The 18,570-nt window shown below is 38.6% G+C and overlaps 1 protein-coding gene and 1 long non-coding RNA gene across 2 annotated transcripts in view; one reads left to right on the forward strand and one right to left on the reverse strand.

The window, feature by feature from the left end:
- LOC135758823 (uncharacterized) overlaps positions 1–18,570 on the reverse strand; it is a 137,454-nt gene that overhangs the window by 16,261 nt on the left and 102,623 nt on the right. The gene's annotated exons all lie outside the window — the stretch shown is intronic.
- slc7a11 (solute carrier family 7 member 11) lies at positions 468–15,461 on the forward strand. The gene is made up of 12 exons (XM_065273483.2): positions 468–994; positions 5,003–5,129; positions 5,726–5,841; positions 5,947–6,072; positions 6,160–6,259; positions 6,790–6,834; positions 9,143–9,266; positions 10,405–10,508; positions 10,657–10,753; positions 11,454–11,603; positions 13,018–13,195; positions 14,322–15,461. Exons 1-12 carry the CDS (start codon positions 718–720, stop codon positions 14,375–14,377), a joined length of 1,500 nt encoding a protein of 499 aa, XP_065129555.2. The 5' UTR covers positions 468–717; the 3' UTR covers positions 14,378–15,461.

Below are 18,570 nucleotides of genomic sequence, written 5' to 3' on the forward strand. Positions count from 1 at the left end.
AACATTAAGAAAGTATGACGAAACGATCAAACAATCGGTTCACAATGCATGAGTTTGCATCAGTCCGATGTACTCCACTCACTTGAAATTCAGCACACGTTCTTAACAAGTGCTGTGAATTTGCCTTAGAAAAGAGAGAGAGAGAGAGAGAGAGAGAGAGAGAGAGAGAGAGAGAAAGAGCGAGAGAGAGGGGGAAGCCAGAGTTGTGTAATGTGACCTATTTCACAGAAGTCACAAAAGCAGTGTACAGTATGGTGTTTTTTTGTGCTTAGCATATGCCTTGAGGAAAGTGAGAAAAAACATTTGCTGAGGCATCATGACTCAGGGCTACTACACAACCGTCTATGAGACACGTCATTGAGGAACGTCATTGAGGCACGACACGCCCCTTTTACTCACACATTATGCCATAGACGCATAATTACAGGACAAGAGCAAAAAAAAAAAAGAGGAAGAAAAGAAAACACAATGAAAGAGTAAAAGGGGGAGTGTTTTAGACAGTAGAAAAGCATGAGAGAGATAAAGAGCAGGGAGAGGCTATTTAACATCGCTTTAGACTCATGACAGTGTATCAGAAGTTTGTTCATCTTTGTGCCGTGAGAACACCTTTCATTCTGGCCTCTCTGTGGCACACTGTTGCGTTACTATATAAACTGTGAGCTGTGTGTGTGTGTGTGTAAAATAGCGTGTGAATGTGTGCAGGAGTTCGTAAATAAGATGCCCAGAAAGAATGTGTCTGTTCCAAGTCTCAAGGGGGTTTCACCTCCGAGCAATTTTGGACAAAGTGAAGCAAGTGGAAACCCCCATGCTGAAACCTCAGAGGAGAAGGTAGAACTCCGGAAAAAGGTGACCCTGCTCCGAGGAATCTCTATTATTATTGGGACAATCATTGGAGCGGGAATATTCATCTCTCCAAAGGGAATTCTGAAGAACTCTGGCAGTGTGGGAATGTCACTTGTGGTATGGGTTGCATGCGGGATTCTCTCTCTGTTTGGTGAGTGTTATTGAAATAACGCACACACACATACACACACACGTGCACACACACCTACCTGGATGTATGCAAACATGCTAACATGTGCACATGTTCTCACACATCTTGTTTATCTTTTGCCTGACACTCAGATAACCCCGTTTTGACAAATGACTTACTATTACTTAAAATCTTATGTGAACCAAAAAACTTTTTACTTCTTGATATAATCAACAGTTGTATATTAGTTGGAATAAAAACTGTAATGTACACAAGCCGGCTTGAAAATTTGCGAGATGATGTAACTCACATGGCTTCTTACGTTTCATTCATTAGGTCAGACCCCTTCACCCGACTGACGTGCTCACACGTGTTCATAAAGGGTCAGGCTGCTCTTCCACCCTCACAGCTGCTCATTGCATATCTGTTTGTTTGGTCTCCTTTAATTTGCTTTTCTTAAATAACTAGAAGTCACAGAGATGAAGAGAAAATGAGAGAGAACTGCAATCACATCTAGCCTTTTACACCTGGTTTTAAAAATCTGTCTCTGGTAATTCTCCCAAAGTTCTTTTGGCAGGATGGACTATGCTGCGTCATTTATTTATATAGTTTATGGAAAGCACTGCCTTGCTTAAGACGTGCAATGTTACTAATAGCTATTTCATAATTATCAGGGATGTTATGCAACACCTGTGAAAACCGCATTTAATAACCCATGTCAGAGTGGATTTATATACCTGAAGAAATACTTTATGTGGTTACAAAAAACCACAAACACATTCCAGAATTGTAGCTTATTACTCTGTTACATCAAACTGCAACGATGTTTCACAAGAGAATCTGTAAATGACTTAGATAAAATTTATGTGAAATGACAATGCACTAGCTTCCCACAATCCAAAAATAGTACACTGTTAGAAGAAAGGTACAAAACTGTACTGTTTCTGTCACTATAGGATGAAACCCTAACGTTACATTCATGCAGAGGCGTTTACGCTTGATGGAGGGCTTGTCTGAAATGTGGCCAACAGCCAATCACAGTGGCCGCAACACATGCTCCGGTCTTGCATAAATGTAATTGGCTAGCTCGCAGTAGGTTATTTGCATAAGGCGAACTGATTGGCTGACGCACGCGTTGAGAGAACACCTTTAAGAGAACATTTAACTGTTTTGTACCCATACAATTTAACTGGTACAAAATTGTTCCTTAAGGTACACAATAGGTCCTTAGGGTAAAATATTATACCCCTAAACATTTTTTGTATACTGTACCCATAAAGGTACAAAAATGAACCTTTAAGGGTTCCACCCCAGCGACAGAAAATGTGCAGTACACTTTTCTCACAGTGTAATATATACCATATATTCTGCAATATAAACAACATGACTATATAGTCTAAATAAGGGGTCTCCAACCTTTTTGTGAGCAAGTGCTACCACAATGAATAAAACTAATCTGGAGTGCTACTTTTTGAGTCTACTCAAAACTTTTTTTTTAACTTGTTGATTTTATTTTATTTTACTTATTGATGTTTTAGTGGGGGAGAGCGGGGCACAACCTAACGCTTTTTGGTTTTGGCTCAATCATTCAAAAAAAAAAAAAAAAAAAATTGAGTTTGATTAATTATATTTTTACACAAAAAACCCACACATCTCTGCTACAAATGTAAAGTTTGTTTCTATTACTTACCATTCTTGTACAATTACACCAAACATGACAGAAGTGCAAATGTTACAACTTACCCCATAGGTGGGGTTAATTGTAACAGGCAGGGGGTTAGTTGTAACACTTGCTAAAAATTAAGTTTGCAGGAAAATATTTCAATACTATTTTGTCTATGTATTTGAAGTGGATATTGTTTATATATCTGTCCATAATAGACAGGTATCCACACTGTATTTATTCATCCAGCCCTTTTCTAACAATGGTTCAATTATAAATGGATACAAATGTCTAAATATGTGAGCAAAAAAAAAAAATTGTGATTATGTGATATAATAACCATATTATATGTCTGTAATAACCATATTACAGTTTCAAAATCAAATTCTGAGATAATGAGCATCAAAATCTGTTCCATTCATTTTATTATGATTTCAATCTTTGACGTGACCTTATTCAATCAATGAATAAAATATGAACAAAAATAAATTTGACACTCGATTTTTGATAAGACAGGCACATTTATTTTGTTGGCAGCCAGCAATCATTTGCGTGTAGCCTATGTAAAACAACGGCAAGAATTACGCTAGCGTTTTTTATATCATAAGTGCTGAGGGGTTAGTTGTAACACAGCATCACAATTAACCTAACTGGGTGAAAAAATTTTCAAGCCCACCAAAAAAGTTGCTAAGAGCTGCAGACATATTTCAAAACGATGCTATGTTTTAGTCAACAAGACACTGATTAATATGACAAAAATCCCAGAAAACCTAAACGCTCAACCTTGTGAAACAATGTAAACAGTCCATGTTACAACTAACCCTGCATTAGTTTTTGCCCGCGCACCCCTATTGTTTAAAATGTAAACATAGGTAAACCAAGCCAAGCTAATATAAAAATATGTAATAAATAAATATTAAAATTGAGATTATTAATAGAATGTGCATTGGCGGGCACCTCATAGACTCTGTACGGGCTACCACGTTGGAGACCCCTGGTCTAAATAATGGGTAATCACAATTCAGCCTCAAATTCGTTCCTATGGTCACTAAGTAAGGGATAATGTAGAGGCAGGGTCTTGTATCACACTGAAGGGGCTTATTTCCCGATAACTACCGGCTGCCTCTACATTATCCCGCTTATTACACGGCTACTTGCCACATAAGAAAAAAACTGGACATGAATATGAATTTAAAACATTTTATTGGCATATTTGTTTTAAATTAAAAATTTTATCCTTCCGCGAAACTTTGCACAGATGCATAAAATGATCGTAATACCTTATTAAGATTCTCTGCTTCATACTTGTCTGTCTCCATTTTTTTCTCTTTTAGCCAGTCTTTGAGAAGTTTTAATGCCCATTATGTATTTTTTTGTGTGTTGGCTTCGTAGCTGTCATGCTCTATTTTGTCAAGTTCAGTCTCAGTAAGCTCTCTGTCTTGTCGTTGTTCGTTCTTTTATCCACTGTTTAAATGTTTAGTTTTTTCAGTACATGTTAAAATTAATGTCAAAATGTTGTGGTTGTCCAGTGTTTGTCACAAGATGGCGCCAAACAGTAATCTTTATTGGCGCGGAGCGATTTAAATCGTACAAGTAGTACCGGCTATGCGTTATTACTTTGGAGCGGTTATTATTTGAAAAGAACGAACCTGCAAATGTCTCAACTGACCATTTTGGCATTCCAGAGAGCCGTGTAATAAGCAACAATTTCAGCTTTTAAATGAAGGGTCACTGCATTGCAGGATGGCCATTTAATGTGTGAGAGTGAGTTTGCGTCTGTGCAGAGCTTGATATTGTCTAACGCGGTTCTTTGTTGACAAAAAGACCACATTCTGACACTTTGGAGGTTGACGGCTTGGTGTTTGTGTGTGCTGAAGAGGAATTAGTTTGTGTGTAGAAGAACATTGTTTGATAGTGTGTGTATTCATGTGTACTTCAGGAGTCATTTCACACTTGTCAGATTTCTGTTGTGTGCTGTTGCCTGCAGGCTACGAGGAAAAGCAGAGCCACCATTTAAAAAAAAACTCTGCCCATTCATTCACAATTTCTCTCAGAGAGACCTTAAATCTGCACTGTTTTGCCTTTTTCTCGCTGGTGCAGAGGTATTTTAAAGCTCTCTTCACATTTACCTTTTGAAGCTCAATAGTCAAGGGCCGTGAGTGAAACAGGCTTTGATTTGAACAGCGTATTCATTCATTAGGCATTAAACTGTACAGAACCTTTGAAGAGCTTGTGTAACTGCCCTCGCAGACAGAGAATAGCTGGTCTGAATAAACTGACTTAACCTGGAATATTGTCCAGGTGTTGTGTGTCGACTTTTTTGTTCAGTTTTTCAGCTAAGTCTATCTTTTGATTCTTATTCACAGGCGCTCTGTGCTATGCTGAACTGGGCACCTGTATTAAAAAATCTGGTGGTCATTACACGTACATTCTGGAGGCGTTCGGTCCGCAAATGGCTTTTGTGAGATTGTGGGTAGACATGATTGCCATAAGGTCAGTAAAGCCCACTTCATCCTCCATCTTCATCTTCAGCTCTCTGGGGCACAGTCAAAATAAACATTCACAATCCATCCACCATTTCGAATAAATACACGCGCACCCTTCACTATGAAGGTTATTTCTCAATATTACTTCTAGGCTCAAGTAGACACCGAATAAAAGTCAGAGATAAAGTAACTTGTGACAATGAAAACGACATCGTTGCATTTGCTACAGACTATCACACAAAGGATCATGTGTTGGATTTAGCAATATGTATCAATATGAACCGGTACTGCCAAAACTAACTTGTACCTGTATTTGTTTCATATAAATGAGGAAAAATCATCCTCATGGGAAAGATTCAGGCAGAGGCATCAGGGTATTTTAGTGGGATAAATCTGGGTGCTTTCGAAATATATTGCTTATACAAAGATTGAAAAACAACCATGTGGCTAAGTTCATAAAGCATTGCATTAGCAGTGCAAAAGTTCATGGGTTCCATTACCAGAATCCAAGGGAGAACACATACTGACTGGATGTACTATAGGTTGCTTTGGAAAAAGGTGTCTGTCAAATGCATTAACGTAAACCATTGTTTTCTCCTAAAGACCTACAGGGATCGCTGTGATTGGTTTGGCATTTGGCCGCTATATTTTAGAGCCCATCTTTATGCCATGTGGAGTCCCTGAGATTGGTGTCAAATTGGCCACAGCAATCGGGATCAGTAAGAACAAACTTATAGCTAAATTCTGATCACAATGTTTATGATCATCTGCCTTTACATTCTGCTCAATGTGTGTAATTTTAACCGAGAGCTATTGTTTTGCAGCTGCTGTAATGTACATAAACAGCATGAGTGTAAGCTGGACTGCCAGAATCCAGGTTTTCCTCACGTTCTGCAAGCTGTTAGTTATTGCCATCATCATTGTTCCAGGGCTATACCATCTCTTCAAAGGTATATGTGTTTCAGTGGTGATTACTTTAATCAACGTCATATTGCAGTTATGTAATGCTAATTGTTTTAATCTGGGCGCATTTGCAGGAGAGACCAAAAATTTTGAGAATGCATTTCAGGTCAACACTGTAGATCTGACCGGACTTCCACTAGCATTCTACTCAGGGATGTACGCATATGCTGGCTGGTAAGCCCATTTCCTGATTCCAAACAAATCCAAACACATGTTTTCTATGAACAGTGGTATACACTAATTAAAAAAATAAACATTAATGACATTAACCAAAACACTTACTTTGTCATAGTCATTGCTGCGGTTATACTTCGTCGTCGCTTAACATCAGAGAAAACCACCAAAGGTTTATCAATGCCATTAAAGTATTATTTTGTTCTGTTTGTTGATCACGAAGTACAAAGTAGATGAGGAAAACTACCATTGTTTGTTTACAATGCGAGTAATAGTGTGCTGTAATTTGTGGAGCGGATTTATTGCATTCTGCAGAAAAGGAGGAGTGGCGTTTATTGCCTTTCGGGGAAAAAGTGAGAAAAGATGACAGAATAACATGGCAGATATTGGATTTTGCATGAAATTAAGAATTTACTTTTAAATACTGACATGATATAATACTGATTTTGACAGTAACTCAATTTTTTTAAATGGCATTTATTGCGTTTTGGAACCAAACTCTTCATGTGTGACATTGTTTGACTCAACAGGTTCTACCTAAATTTTGTGACAGAGGAGGTGGAGAATCCTGAGAGGTCAGTAATATAGTCAGGTTACATTTCCCTTACAAAAATTATCCATCCAAAATCCATGCATCCAAATGACACATCTTTCAAATGAATTTGTTTTCCAAAGGTTGCATCCTTCAAAGGATGCCTCAAAGGATGCAGCCTCCAAAGGATGCATCCTTTGAAAACAAATTCATTTGAAAGATGCGTCCTTTGGATGTTGCATTATTTGAAGGATGCAACCTTCAGAAGATGCATTCTTTAAAGTATATGTCCTTTGGAGGTTGCATCCTTTGAATGTTGCATCATTTGAAGGATGCATTCTTTGAAGACAGAGTCATTTGAAGGATGTGTCCTTCGGAGGTTGCATCCTTTGAAGGATGCATTCTTTAAAGTATATGTCCTTTGGAGGTTGCATTCTTTGGATGTTGCATCATTTGAAGGATGCGACCTTCGGAAGCTGCATTCTTTAAAGGATGCGACCTTCGGAAGCTGCATTCTTTAAAGCATGCGACCTTCGGAAGCTGCATACTTTAAAGGATACGACCTTCGGAAGCTGCATTCTTTAAAGGATACGTCCTTTGGAGGTTGCATCCCTTGAATGTTGCATCATTTGAAGGATGCATTCTTTGAAGACAGAGTCATTTGAAGGATGCGTCCTTCGGAGGTTGCATTCTTTAAAGTATATGTCCTTTGGAGGTTGCATCCTTTGAATGTTGCATCATTTGAAGGATGGATTCTTTGAAGACAGAGTCATTTAAAGGATGTGTCCTTCGGATGTTGCATTATTTGAAGGATGCGACCTTCGGAAGCTGCATTCTTCAAAGGATACGTCCTTTGGAGGTTGCATGCCTTGAATGTTGCATCATTCGAAGGATGCATTCTTTGAAGACAAAGTCATTTGAAGGATGCGTCCTTCGGAGGTTGCATCCTTTTAAGGATGTGACGCTCAAAGGCTGCATCCTTTGAAGAAATATTCCTTTTGAGTACGCAACCTTCAAAGCAGTCTTCTAAAGCAGGGATTCCCAAAGTGTGGTACGCACACCCCCAGGGGTACGTAAGCTACCTCCAGGGAGTGCGCGAGAGGAAAAATGTAATGGTGGTCTGGTCTTTAAGTGAGATTTTTCAATACAATGAATGAATAAATGAATAAAAAAACATGAACATTTCCTTTGTAATTGCTTTTATTTTAAATTAAAAACAATACTACGCACTGCTCTTCTGTTATGCACTGCAGCCGCTAAATGCGTGTCAACTCATTTCATTCATTTCATACATATTATAAATATGCTCAACTGGCTGAAATTAGGGAAACTGTCAAGTGGGACGTCTTATGATAAAGTTGTTAGTCACGAAGGAGGAGAGGGACCAATTAGAGAGAGAGACTTTTTTCTATGGCAAAAATAGAAATAATGAAATGTGATGAATCATGGACGCGTCTAATGATCAGGATACGCGAGTAATGTGCTTTCATGCATGGTAGAGAGACCGCCAATGAATTACATAATAAAATACATAAATGCTTCCAAAACACTGTAGAGAACTTATTAAAAGCTTTCGTTTAATTTAGTTTGAAACTTGAGCTGTTATGAATCTGCAAACTATTATACCTTTTGTGCAAACAATAAAGGCTTTCGTAAATGTGTTTGATGGGTCTGCACGTGACGCACGCATAAGGGAAAGCGCACTGGTAAACATGAGGAAAGCTCTCATATGTCATGTATTAGCTGGCGGCAGTAAGTGTACGTTTTTTTAACGTAGTAAACTTGAATGGCGTCTAAATATCACAGCGGTTAAACGCATACAAGGGGGCGCGCCTCATCAACGCTGAGCGTAGCTACGTCTGGTTCGTAGTTTCAAATGCAACAGGCGTAAATATTTTTCATAATGCCGGACTTAGCTAAGCCCGACGTAGGACTAACACCCAACCTATTTACGTCCGGCTGGTGCAACCGGCCCCTGGTTATCTGCATATGATTAAACATGAGTCTTTATGGCGAGAAAACAAAGCTTTGTTGTGTTTGTTTTATTTTTTTATTTGTGGGGTTTGGGGGTGCGCCAACCCAGTTGGGACATAGAACGGGGTGTGCAGGAAAGAAAGTTTGGGAATCGCTGTTCTAAAGACGCAGCCTCTAAAGGAAGCATTGTCCGAAGGACTCATTCTTCAAAGGATAAAGCCTCAGAAGGAGGTTGCATCCTTCAAACAATTCTGTCTTTGAAATATGCATACAGTATACTTAAAAATGAACTTTAAGTACACATATTTTATGTAAGGCTTAGTCTTTACAGTGTCATGGTGAACACAGTGATTTAGATGTTATTTTTTACTCCACAGGACAGTACCCCTTGCCATCTGCATCTCCATGGCGATAATAACAATTTGTTTTACACTGACAAATGTGGCATATCTCACAATTTTGACTGCAGAGGAGGTGCTGGCCTCAGATGCAGTAGCTGTGGCAAGTTGCTCTATTTATCTCAAAAACTTTGGCAATATCACCAACAAAGGCCATTCTTTTTCCACAACCAAGATGCAAGTCTATAGGTTTCCCTTGCAGCAGTAAAGTTTCGCCTATTCTAGCATTAAATACAACTAGACACAGCGCAGCGCAATTGAACAGAAGGCGCATTTAAAGGCACATTAACTCCAATGCTATATTGTTAAAATACACCCTCAATATGCATGCCCATATGTAAATATGCGCATCCTGCCCCCAGCTTCATCAGGGGTGGTCAAAGTACACTTTTCGTTCCATTGACTTCAATTCATATGCATGCAAATGTGTCAGACACGCAAATCCAAGCTCTTGCAAAGATATTTTGCTGTGTACCAAACTCTGAACTGCGAATGTGTTCTACTTGGAGATATGCAACAAGTAGAACATTAGTACGTCACACCTGACCCTTTTCTCTACTGAAAAGCAAAAATGGACGAAGCCAAATAACTTATATTAAAAAAGCGTTCCCCGCCCATATTTACAGTAAAATCTGAAAATATTTGCATGCTCAAAGTCTAGTGTGACCGCCCTTTAGCGTATTCTAAAATTATATTGCTGATAGAGACGTAAGATGCACAGTACAAAGACCAAAAAATGTGTGAACCCCTTATTGAATAGAGATGGGATAAAGAGTATAGAAATGGATTTAGTATCATAAGTACGTCCAAGCCATTCATGGTAGTGTCTGTAATAGTAAACACCTTCCTCCTCAGCGAAGGAAATGTGATTACATAAAGCCGCTGGCACTGAATGTCTGTTTCTCAGCTGGAGTAATCATATATCTCTCACAAATAACTGACAGCACCAGAGTCCGTGTGCAGAGATCCCCCGTTAGGCTCTGAAATACTCTAAAAGCTTTCTCATCTTGTTAGACGTCTGTAATGCATTCATTTATAGCCTGTTTCACTTTGCTTGTCTCTCTACAAGCTCACTTTTATGGCAAATATAAAGCCTTTTCACTGCGCTGGAGATCCATATACACCAACAAGCCTCAAAATGAAAGATCAATGTTGTTTTCGTATTTGTTTCATAAAATGAGCTTCAACCCATTTTACCTCTTTCTTCTTTCTGTCCATTTCTCTTTCCCCTCGCCAAACAGACATTTGCAGAGAAGCTAATGGGAAACTTCTCATATGCCGTTCCCATTTTTGTGGCTCTGTCTTGTTTTGGGTCCATGAACGGAGGCCTATTTGCCGTTTCGAGGTAATAGTCTTACATTACTGAAAAAAAATTTTTTTTAGGAACAAATCTTTCAGAATTAAATATTTGAGGTGGTTTTAGTTTATGAAGGCCTTGGCTTACATTTCTGATTTACTCGAGAAAAAATATGAATTTTGGTTGTCCTCCACAGAATGTTCTACGTGGCCTCTCGAGAAGGTCAGCTTCCTGAGGTTCTCTCTATGATTCATATACGCAGACACACACCATTACCTGCTGTGATTGTATTGGTGAGTCAGATATGCACAGATGTGTGGTTAACTGTACTGCTTTTAAGTTAAACAAATCTGTCTGCCATTTGAATATAATTTCATAAAATGAGCATTGCAGTATAATTAGAAATGTCAGATTTTTTTTTTTTTACTTTCTTGGCTTCTGCGATTTTCATTGTATAAAAAGTAACAGCTTTGGCATTTGGGTAATAACTGACTTTTCAACATCTTTCATTTACAGCAAGGAACCCACAATACTTATTTTCATACTTTTATGGCTATGATTAATGCTCCTCATTTTATTATTAAATTGAGACTTTAGCCTGGATTTCACAGAGAGTGTCAGGTTTTTCTCTTATTTCATGGGGCTGTTAAATGTTTTATTCAAATTGGCTGAGAATGTTCTACAGGTATGCATTTTTTTTTTTTTTTTTTGATAAACACACACCTGAGCTATCAATTGTCTTAAAATAACCACCAAAGTCTGTTGCAACCGTGGTATAAATGATGCGCACCCACTGTGTAACACCTTTAACACCTTGGGTGTGCATTATCTTCAAATAATTCATTGGCTCATTGTGAAATATTCCTTACTTACCTAACTTTATATTAATAGGACAATTTTAATCAATCATTTGTGTTTGCTTGTATATTTTTTGTCTGCATGTGTTGTGCATACAGAAAGTAAAGTCAAGTGCTTGTCTTTGCTTTCTTTCAGTATCCAGTTACATTATTGATCCTGTTCTTAGGGGACATTTACAGCCTGCTGAACTTCATGAGTTTCATGCGCTGGCTGTTCATCGGAGTGGTTGTAGTCGGGCTCATCTACATGCGCTACACACGGCCTGAAATGCCACGACCTTTTAAGGTAACTCATTGTGGTGTGCTGCCAGCCCAAGACATTAAATCTCAAATTTAATACTTTGCTAATATAACATAATGGTTAGAAATTGATGTTAAAACACGGGTTTAATTTCAAGATGTAGGATAGTAGAGATGTGCCACGAACCTGAAAGGTATATGTGAAAGCTATCAAGATCTGTGCACTGCCACTTTGTTATTGTGTCCACAAGCAGGACACTTCATCTCAGTTTGCTCCAGGGGGCTTTTATATGGAATTGGTAAACTGAAAGTCACTTTGGATAAGATCCAAACTGCCCAATACTGTAAATTAACCTTGAACAAACTGATATTTTGTTTTCAGAAGCATAAAGTCACAACTTTTCTGTTGTTTTCCCATAGCTCAACTGATAGAGAATTGCAGTAACAAAGTCAAGGCTAAATTCCAAATACGGAAGCTTGAATCCATTCTCTTTGAATAAAAGTGTCTGCCAAATGGATAAATGCAAATGTCAGGGTTTTCTAAGACAGAACCCAAACGCAAGCAGCTTTAAACACAAATAAGTTTTAATAACAACAAAAAACCCCCGAGGGAGCAAACAAGGCAAAATAACCATGACAAAAGTACAAAACACATGGAAGACAATGAATGAGCACAAGATTAAAAACATTAGGACATTAAATAGGGAAACTAATCAAGGTAAACAGGTAAGAGGCGTAACTAATAATGAATCATTAATTAGATACAAGGGGGCGGGGCCGGAATCAAAACCGGGGAACACATAGCACACACACAACCAAGGTCAATATAGCTCCCTAAAAATACATCATAACAGAGAGGTAGCAATGCCACGATCCTATTACAATAAACAAGACAAAAATACATAAAAGCTGACATGATTGTGACAGTAAATCATATACTTATTGCAAGTTTCACTAGATAATTAAAAGGATTGAGTGTAAACAGGAAGTAATTTATGATTCTGATGTGAAGTCGTTGGCCTTAACACGTCTCTTAAGCTTTGTTCAGATAATCAATAAAAAACACCTCTTACAAAGATTTCCAGGTTCTTTTTACACTGACAACAACTCTTAGTTGTATAATAATGTCTCTTGGGTTTGAACGGATGTTTACATCATTTTTAAAGAAAAGTAGAAATACAAAGTAAACTCACCAGATGGTGATGACACAAATGAGTCTAGATTATGCAAACAATTTGTCTTAAAGATAAAATGTAAAAACTGTATCATAATTGTGGTCATATTTATGTAGTTTGAACTGAAAAATACATACTGTACACCCAAAACCTGTCAATAGGAAGGTACCCATTTTAGGCCCTGTACTATTTAGGTACAGATATGTATACATTAGGTACCATTAATGACCTTTCTTTCTGAGAGTGTACTGAATTTTCTTTTTATCTCTATATCTCTCCCCTTAGGTCCCTATCTTCATCCCTGCTCTATTTTCTCTTACTTGTTTCTTCATGGTTTTCCTTTCTCTTTATTCGGATCCAGTGAATACCGGCATTGGATTCGCCATCTCACTTACAGGCATCCCTGCGTACTACATATTCATCCACTTCCAGAAAAAACCCAAATGGTTCCTGCAATTCTCAGGTCAGATGTCACATAAATGCAAATGAAAAAACTTTTGAATATGCATGAAAATCAGCCTTTCTCTTCAGTTTAATTGATAATAATTTTATGGTGTAGCGCAATTTATAATTTATGTGACCAAGGTGTTACGTTCTTGGAAACACAAAGTTGAACCATTTTTGTCACTTGGATGGTACCTTTAGAAAAGGCCCTAATATGTACCATTTAGGTACAGATATGTTTGTATGTACTTGTATGAACCTCTAATGGTGCTTTCCATTGCATAGTACCCAACGGTTAGGTTGGGTCAGCTTACTTTTGGGGACTTTTCCACTGGGTGCAGTACGTAGTACCCAATACTTTTTGAGTACCACCTCTGTTGGGGGGGTTGATACCAAAATGTGATGCGAAAACACTGTAGATCATTGACTGGTCTGAGAGAATCGTCACTTCCAGCTTCATCGCTAAAATGTAAAAGATTAGCTTTACCTTCGTGCTAGCTTGCGCTGTCTCAAGCAAACCTGTTGTCATCTGTGCTCTGCTATAAGTTCCCAAACTCCTTTTTAGTGATGAAAAACATCCACAGGTTGAGAATCATGAACACCATACCAGTTTTTTCCAGACTTGCATTTTGTGACGGCACATTCATAATGCGCACGTCCGCATATATGCTTAAATGCAACTTAAATGAGGCTCAGCAGAGTGCGTCGACTGACGCCACGGATGTTTTTACAGAAACTGTCATGTGAGACCGAGGTAGTGATAAACGCGATGTGCAAACATCTATTTGTGGTGGTCAATTTTTATTTTTGTGGCGGACTAAGAGATAAATGAATGTATGGGAATATACAACGACCCTCTCACTTGTATGATGTCACAGCAGTAGGCAGCGCAAATACATAACGACACGCCTATAATCCCTCCCACTATGAAGTGTTACTAAACTCGATGGAAAAGCTAACCAAGCCAAAGTGAGGTGAGCTGACCCGACCTAAACCGTGGGGTACTATGCAACGGAAAAGCACCATAAGGCACCAAAAGTGTACTTTTTAAAAAGGTACCACCGCAAAGTACCTCAGTGACAATTTTTGTGAAATGTAAAATGTAAATAATGTGCTTATAATATTTATTTCTGTTGTTTTTCCAGACTTTGTAAACAGATCACTACAAATCATATTAGAGGTGGTGCCTGTTGAACACTGACCATTCGTCTGCTGTCTCTTTAAGAAAGAATGTATCTGTACGGGTGTGTATACAGTATATGTGCAGGCCATATAAATTCCTTCAATTAGATTTAGACCAAACAAATGTCTTTGCTTTAAGTGACCTCAAAAGAGTCATAACATTACCATTTCAACACGAGTCATCTTACAAAGCTGCAAAACACTTAACATTACTGACATGCTTGTCTGTCACCTGTGGTGTTCTACTAACATGGCCTTCTACTTTTCACAGCTATATCTTTATAAACATAAATGTCACACAGACACTATACCGAATGTTTTCAATGAGATGTGACTCAAACATAAGCTCAGACGGGGATTTGGACATACAGTAATCTGCTTCACTCTCCTCAGTGGCTGAGATGAGGTTATACAAATAAATGAAATGCACAAGGCAGTATGTCTATCTATGGCAGGTCTCGGGTTTTATAGGGTATTTTTGGCAAGTGGTGTACTGTAAGTTATATTAAACAAATCTCATACACAGCAATATGATATTTTTGTGATGAGCCACTTAATAATCTGGTATTTTATTGCCTATAATTCTGCTTTATTGTGCCATGTATTAGACCTCCCCGACGCACAAATTTATGTTGATTATTGCTCCAGAATTGCTTTTCAACCAATTAACAACTTATTCAGCCATTCAACCTGAAAATTAATCTCGTTTATGACCTGCTTGCTCCCAAATGAATTGCCAGTAATGATTTTGCACATTAACATTATGTGCATGTTTAAATATTGAATCACCACCCCACTTGATAATGCCTGGGTTTAATTATATTAGTATTATGTTGCTGTTTTGAAACTGATGCTGTGAGGGCAAAACCTACTGTAGACGCCTAAATAGAACTTATCTATTAAAATAGTCATATTTTTTGTTCGATTATTATTGTTTGTATTATTATTTCTGTAAACATGTTTGATCATCATGTGTATTTATATGGATTTTTTGTATACTGTATCATCTGTATTTTTAAAACTACATGGACTACTAGAAAACTACCTTTGTAAAACTACTTTTGTATGACCAAAATTCATCAAATTAAACCAGTTTACACTTATTTTTGCATGCTGTCTGTTTTTTAGGCAAAAACTGGTTTGTGGTCCTGTCTAATTCTCACTGCTTGCTAGAAGAATTAAGGCAGTGGCTAGAAGGTCTTTCAGAACAAAGTGGATTGGACATGACAGAAAATATAACTCTGAAATGAGAAAACATGTTTTGGTGCCATGCTGTGATGAATTTGATCAATGAAACAGGTCTTACTCCTGCTGTTTTATAGATAGAAAACAGTCAATGAAACAACAATAGAAATGCAAAATGCTGTTTGTGTCTGCATGATGGGAGAACTTTTCTGCCAATTGAAAGAGATCTAGGGGCAGAATGATTGATCCATTCCACTGAGATGATTGTATTACACCTTTAATACCCCGACCACTCGCAGAGTCCTCCCCGGGAAGACAAGATAGATGGCTGAGGAAGCAAACATTGCTTCACCCACACATTCATATCAGCTTTCATCTTTGTTTGTGTGTTACAGTCAGCAACATATGCATATTTGTTTGTGTGTCTGTGCTGGCACCACCGGGGATCCCATATCACCGGTAGCCCTGCTCAAATAACTTGTGTGTGTGAAGAAACTGAAACTGGTGAACCCAGATCGAGTGCCATGCTTATAAACCTGGCTCGACATTGCACATAAACACACTCGAGTGAACATACATGCCTGCCGCTGTTGGACATCTGCCCGGTGCCAACAAACTCAGTTGTTCAGCTCTAGGGATGGGCACAATGCCATCATAACAAGAAGGAGTGTGTCTACAAGACATTCACATAGTCTAGAGGTCTGACATGAAAGTGTAATTTATAGTCGTGTGTAGGTTCCTACGCCATAGGCTCTGCATAGCTCTGCGTATTGTAGCCTGCGCAAATTTAACAATGCGTCCTTTCTACGCGTACTGCAAGTGCTGTGATTGGTCCAAGTTGAGAAGTGAAACTGCAACAAAAGTGGGTGTTTATTTACCTCCATCACTGCTGGTCTTCTCAAATCAAACAAAACAAGCTGCTGCTTCTTCTTCATTTGTAAATTTACTCATAAATATGTATAATAAAGGCTAGATTTCTTACGGCGCAGCCTCTAACGTCATCACATGGCGGCCATCTTACTCAATTTTCTACTGATTTTCAAATGGTTTGGTTTCTTACAACCGTTATCAACGTGGCTATAATTATGGATGGTTTAACATGTTTCATGAAAATTATTCATAAGTAGGCATTGTCATAGGTACATATCTGACGTTTATAACAAAGCAAACCGTTTGAAAATCGATAGAAAATTGAGCAAGTTATCGTCATTTAAAAGTACTTGCACCATTACGACACAATGCTACGAGTGAGTGAGCTGTCTGAGGTAAGATGGCCGGCAGGTGCGGACGTCGACCTCCATTGGCCAGCAGCGCGGGTCAGACATCTAGCCTTTATTATACATATATAGGCCCTGTCCCAAATGGCACACTCCAGACTTGTAGTCCTCCTCAAAGTCCACACTTTGATGACATCATGTAGTGCAGACTTTAGGGACCCTTGATGCGAGTCCATGTGGGTGCGCCGGAGTCGTATTTTGGGACAGACTCGAGTGTCATGCCGGAAATAGGAAGAGAAGTTGCCTGTCAGTGTGAACTCTTCCCTTCCGTCGTCTGATTGGTCTGATTGCTCTTTCACACGGACTTCTGGGTTGGTAAAATGCGCGAAGCCTGCTCCAGTGCGGGCGAAGACTGCATCAATGGGGGAATGGGGGCGCTGATGAGCACACTTCAAAGCTTAAAAATGACAGATGGGACACCCTACGGACTCGTAGACTAAGCGAGCATGCGCAATTTAAGGCCACGAAACAGAGAGGTCCACATGACGTGCGCCATTTGGGACAGGGCCTATGCGTTTACTGGCCAGGCTGCTTCTTCTATGGCTGTTGCTCTGTGGGTTACATGTGTGTATACTGCCTACTAGTGGTATGAATGTGTAATTGCACATTGAAGCGGATGACAACGCAGAAGTATATGAAAATCGAGGCCATGCTGTAGGACCTATGCAAAACTATAATGAGCCCTTTAGACATCATTTCAATATCAGCTAATGCACATAACAGTGATGTTGTTAAGATGATGCAAGCTATGACCTAAATTCCACAGAAATAAAGAGCACTTGTGAAAATATAACATTGTTCATATGTTTAATATTGACCAAGTAAGGTAATTTAAAAGACTGAAATCAATGAGAAATCTGTGATGGAAATTAAATTTTGATGATCCAAATCTCACAATTAGATTGAGATTTTATCCTGGATTTCACGGATAGGGTCTAAATATCTTTATAGCAAACATATACTAAAATTTTGTTTTATGAAAACATTCTTCTTTTTAAACCATTGTAATAATATTGCCTGACATACTGCCAAGTCTCTAACCTTACCAGCCTCAAATCCTGGTCAGACAAGGATTTTCCAACATGTTTTGTTGTCCCTTTTCCCTCCGTGATGCCTGTGAAATTCCTTCTGCTGTCACATGGGGGCGATAAAGTAAAGCTCAACAGTGAGGCCTCCATACAAAGCACTAAGCGAAGGATGTGTACTGCGAGGTCTCTATCGATCAGTTAGATACAGCAGCTGCTGTTCACAACAACAAATAACTTTGTGATCTATAATGCATTCTCTAATCCGTGCATCTGCACACTCGTTCATCTCAGTGATCTCTCTTCTCCTCCATGCCGAAGAGCAACGGCTCGCTCAGTCCCGGCAGACAGAGTCATGATTCTCCCTGACAATAAGACAGTGAAGCAGATTTACACTTCTCATACTCACCCTTTTCTCTTTTTTAAGACCTTTGCTTACCGTCACATTTCAGACGCTTTTGCCGCTAATAAATCATCAATTCAGGGCCGAAAGTTTCACCTTCCATCCATCTATCACCTTAAAGTCATCATAAAAACTAAATTTAGGATTTTTGGCTTTTAGTATGAATATGTTAGTGGTAAAGATGTCTATAAAGTATTGTGATCCGAAACATTGATAAAGTTCGCATTTAGAAGATGTAAGCATTCGCGATTTACAGTGTCTCACTTCTGCCAATACATATTAACCATTTGTATGCCATCATTTTACACTTAAGCTTCTCATC

Source organism: Paramisgurnus dabryanus, chromosome 16 (genome assembly GCF_030506205.2).
Source record: "Paramisgurnus dabryanus chromosome 16, PD_genome_1.1, whole genome shotgun sequence".
NCBI lineage: Eukaryota > Metazoa > Chordata > Actinopteri > Cypriniformes > Cobitidae > Paramisgurnus > Paramisgurnus dabryanus.

Excerpts from the sequence above, each read along its gene's own strand:
- slc7a11 (XM_065273483.2), top strand. The coding sequence starts at position 718 with ATGCCCAGAAAGAATGTGTCTGTTCCAAGTCTCAAGGGGGTTTCACCT. Across the intron at positions 5,842-5,946 it reads GGCCACAGCAATCGGGATCA|CTGCTGTAATGTACATAAAC; the intron begins GTAAGAACAAAC and ends ATTGTTTTGCAG. Across the intron at positions 11,604-13,017 it reads AAATGCCACGACCTTTTAAG|GTCCCTATCTTCATCCCTGC; the intron begins GTAACTCATTGT and ends CTCTCCCCTTAG.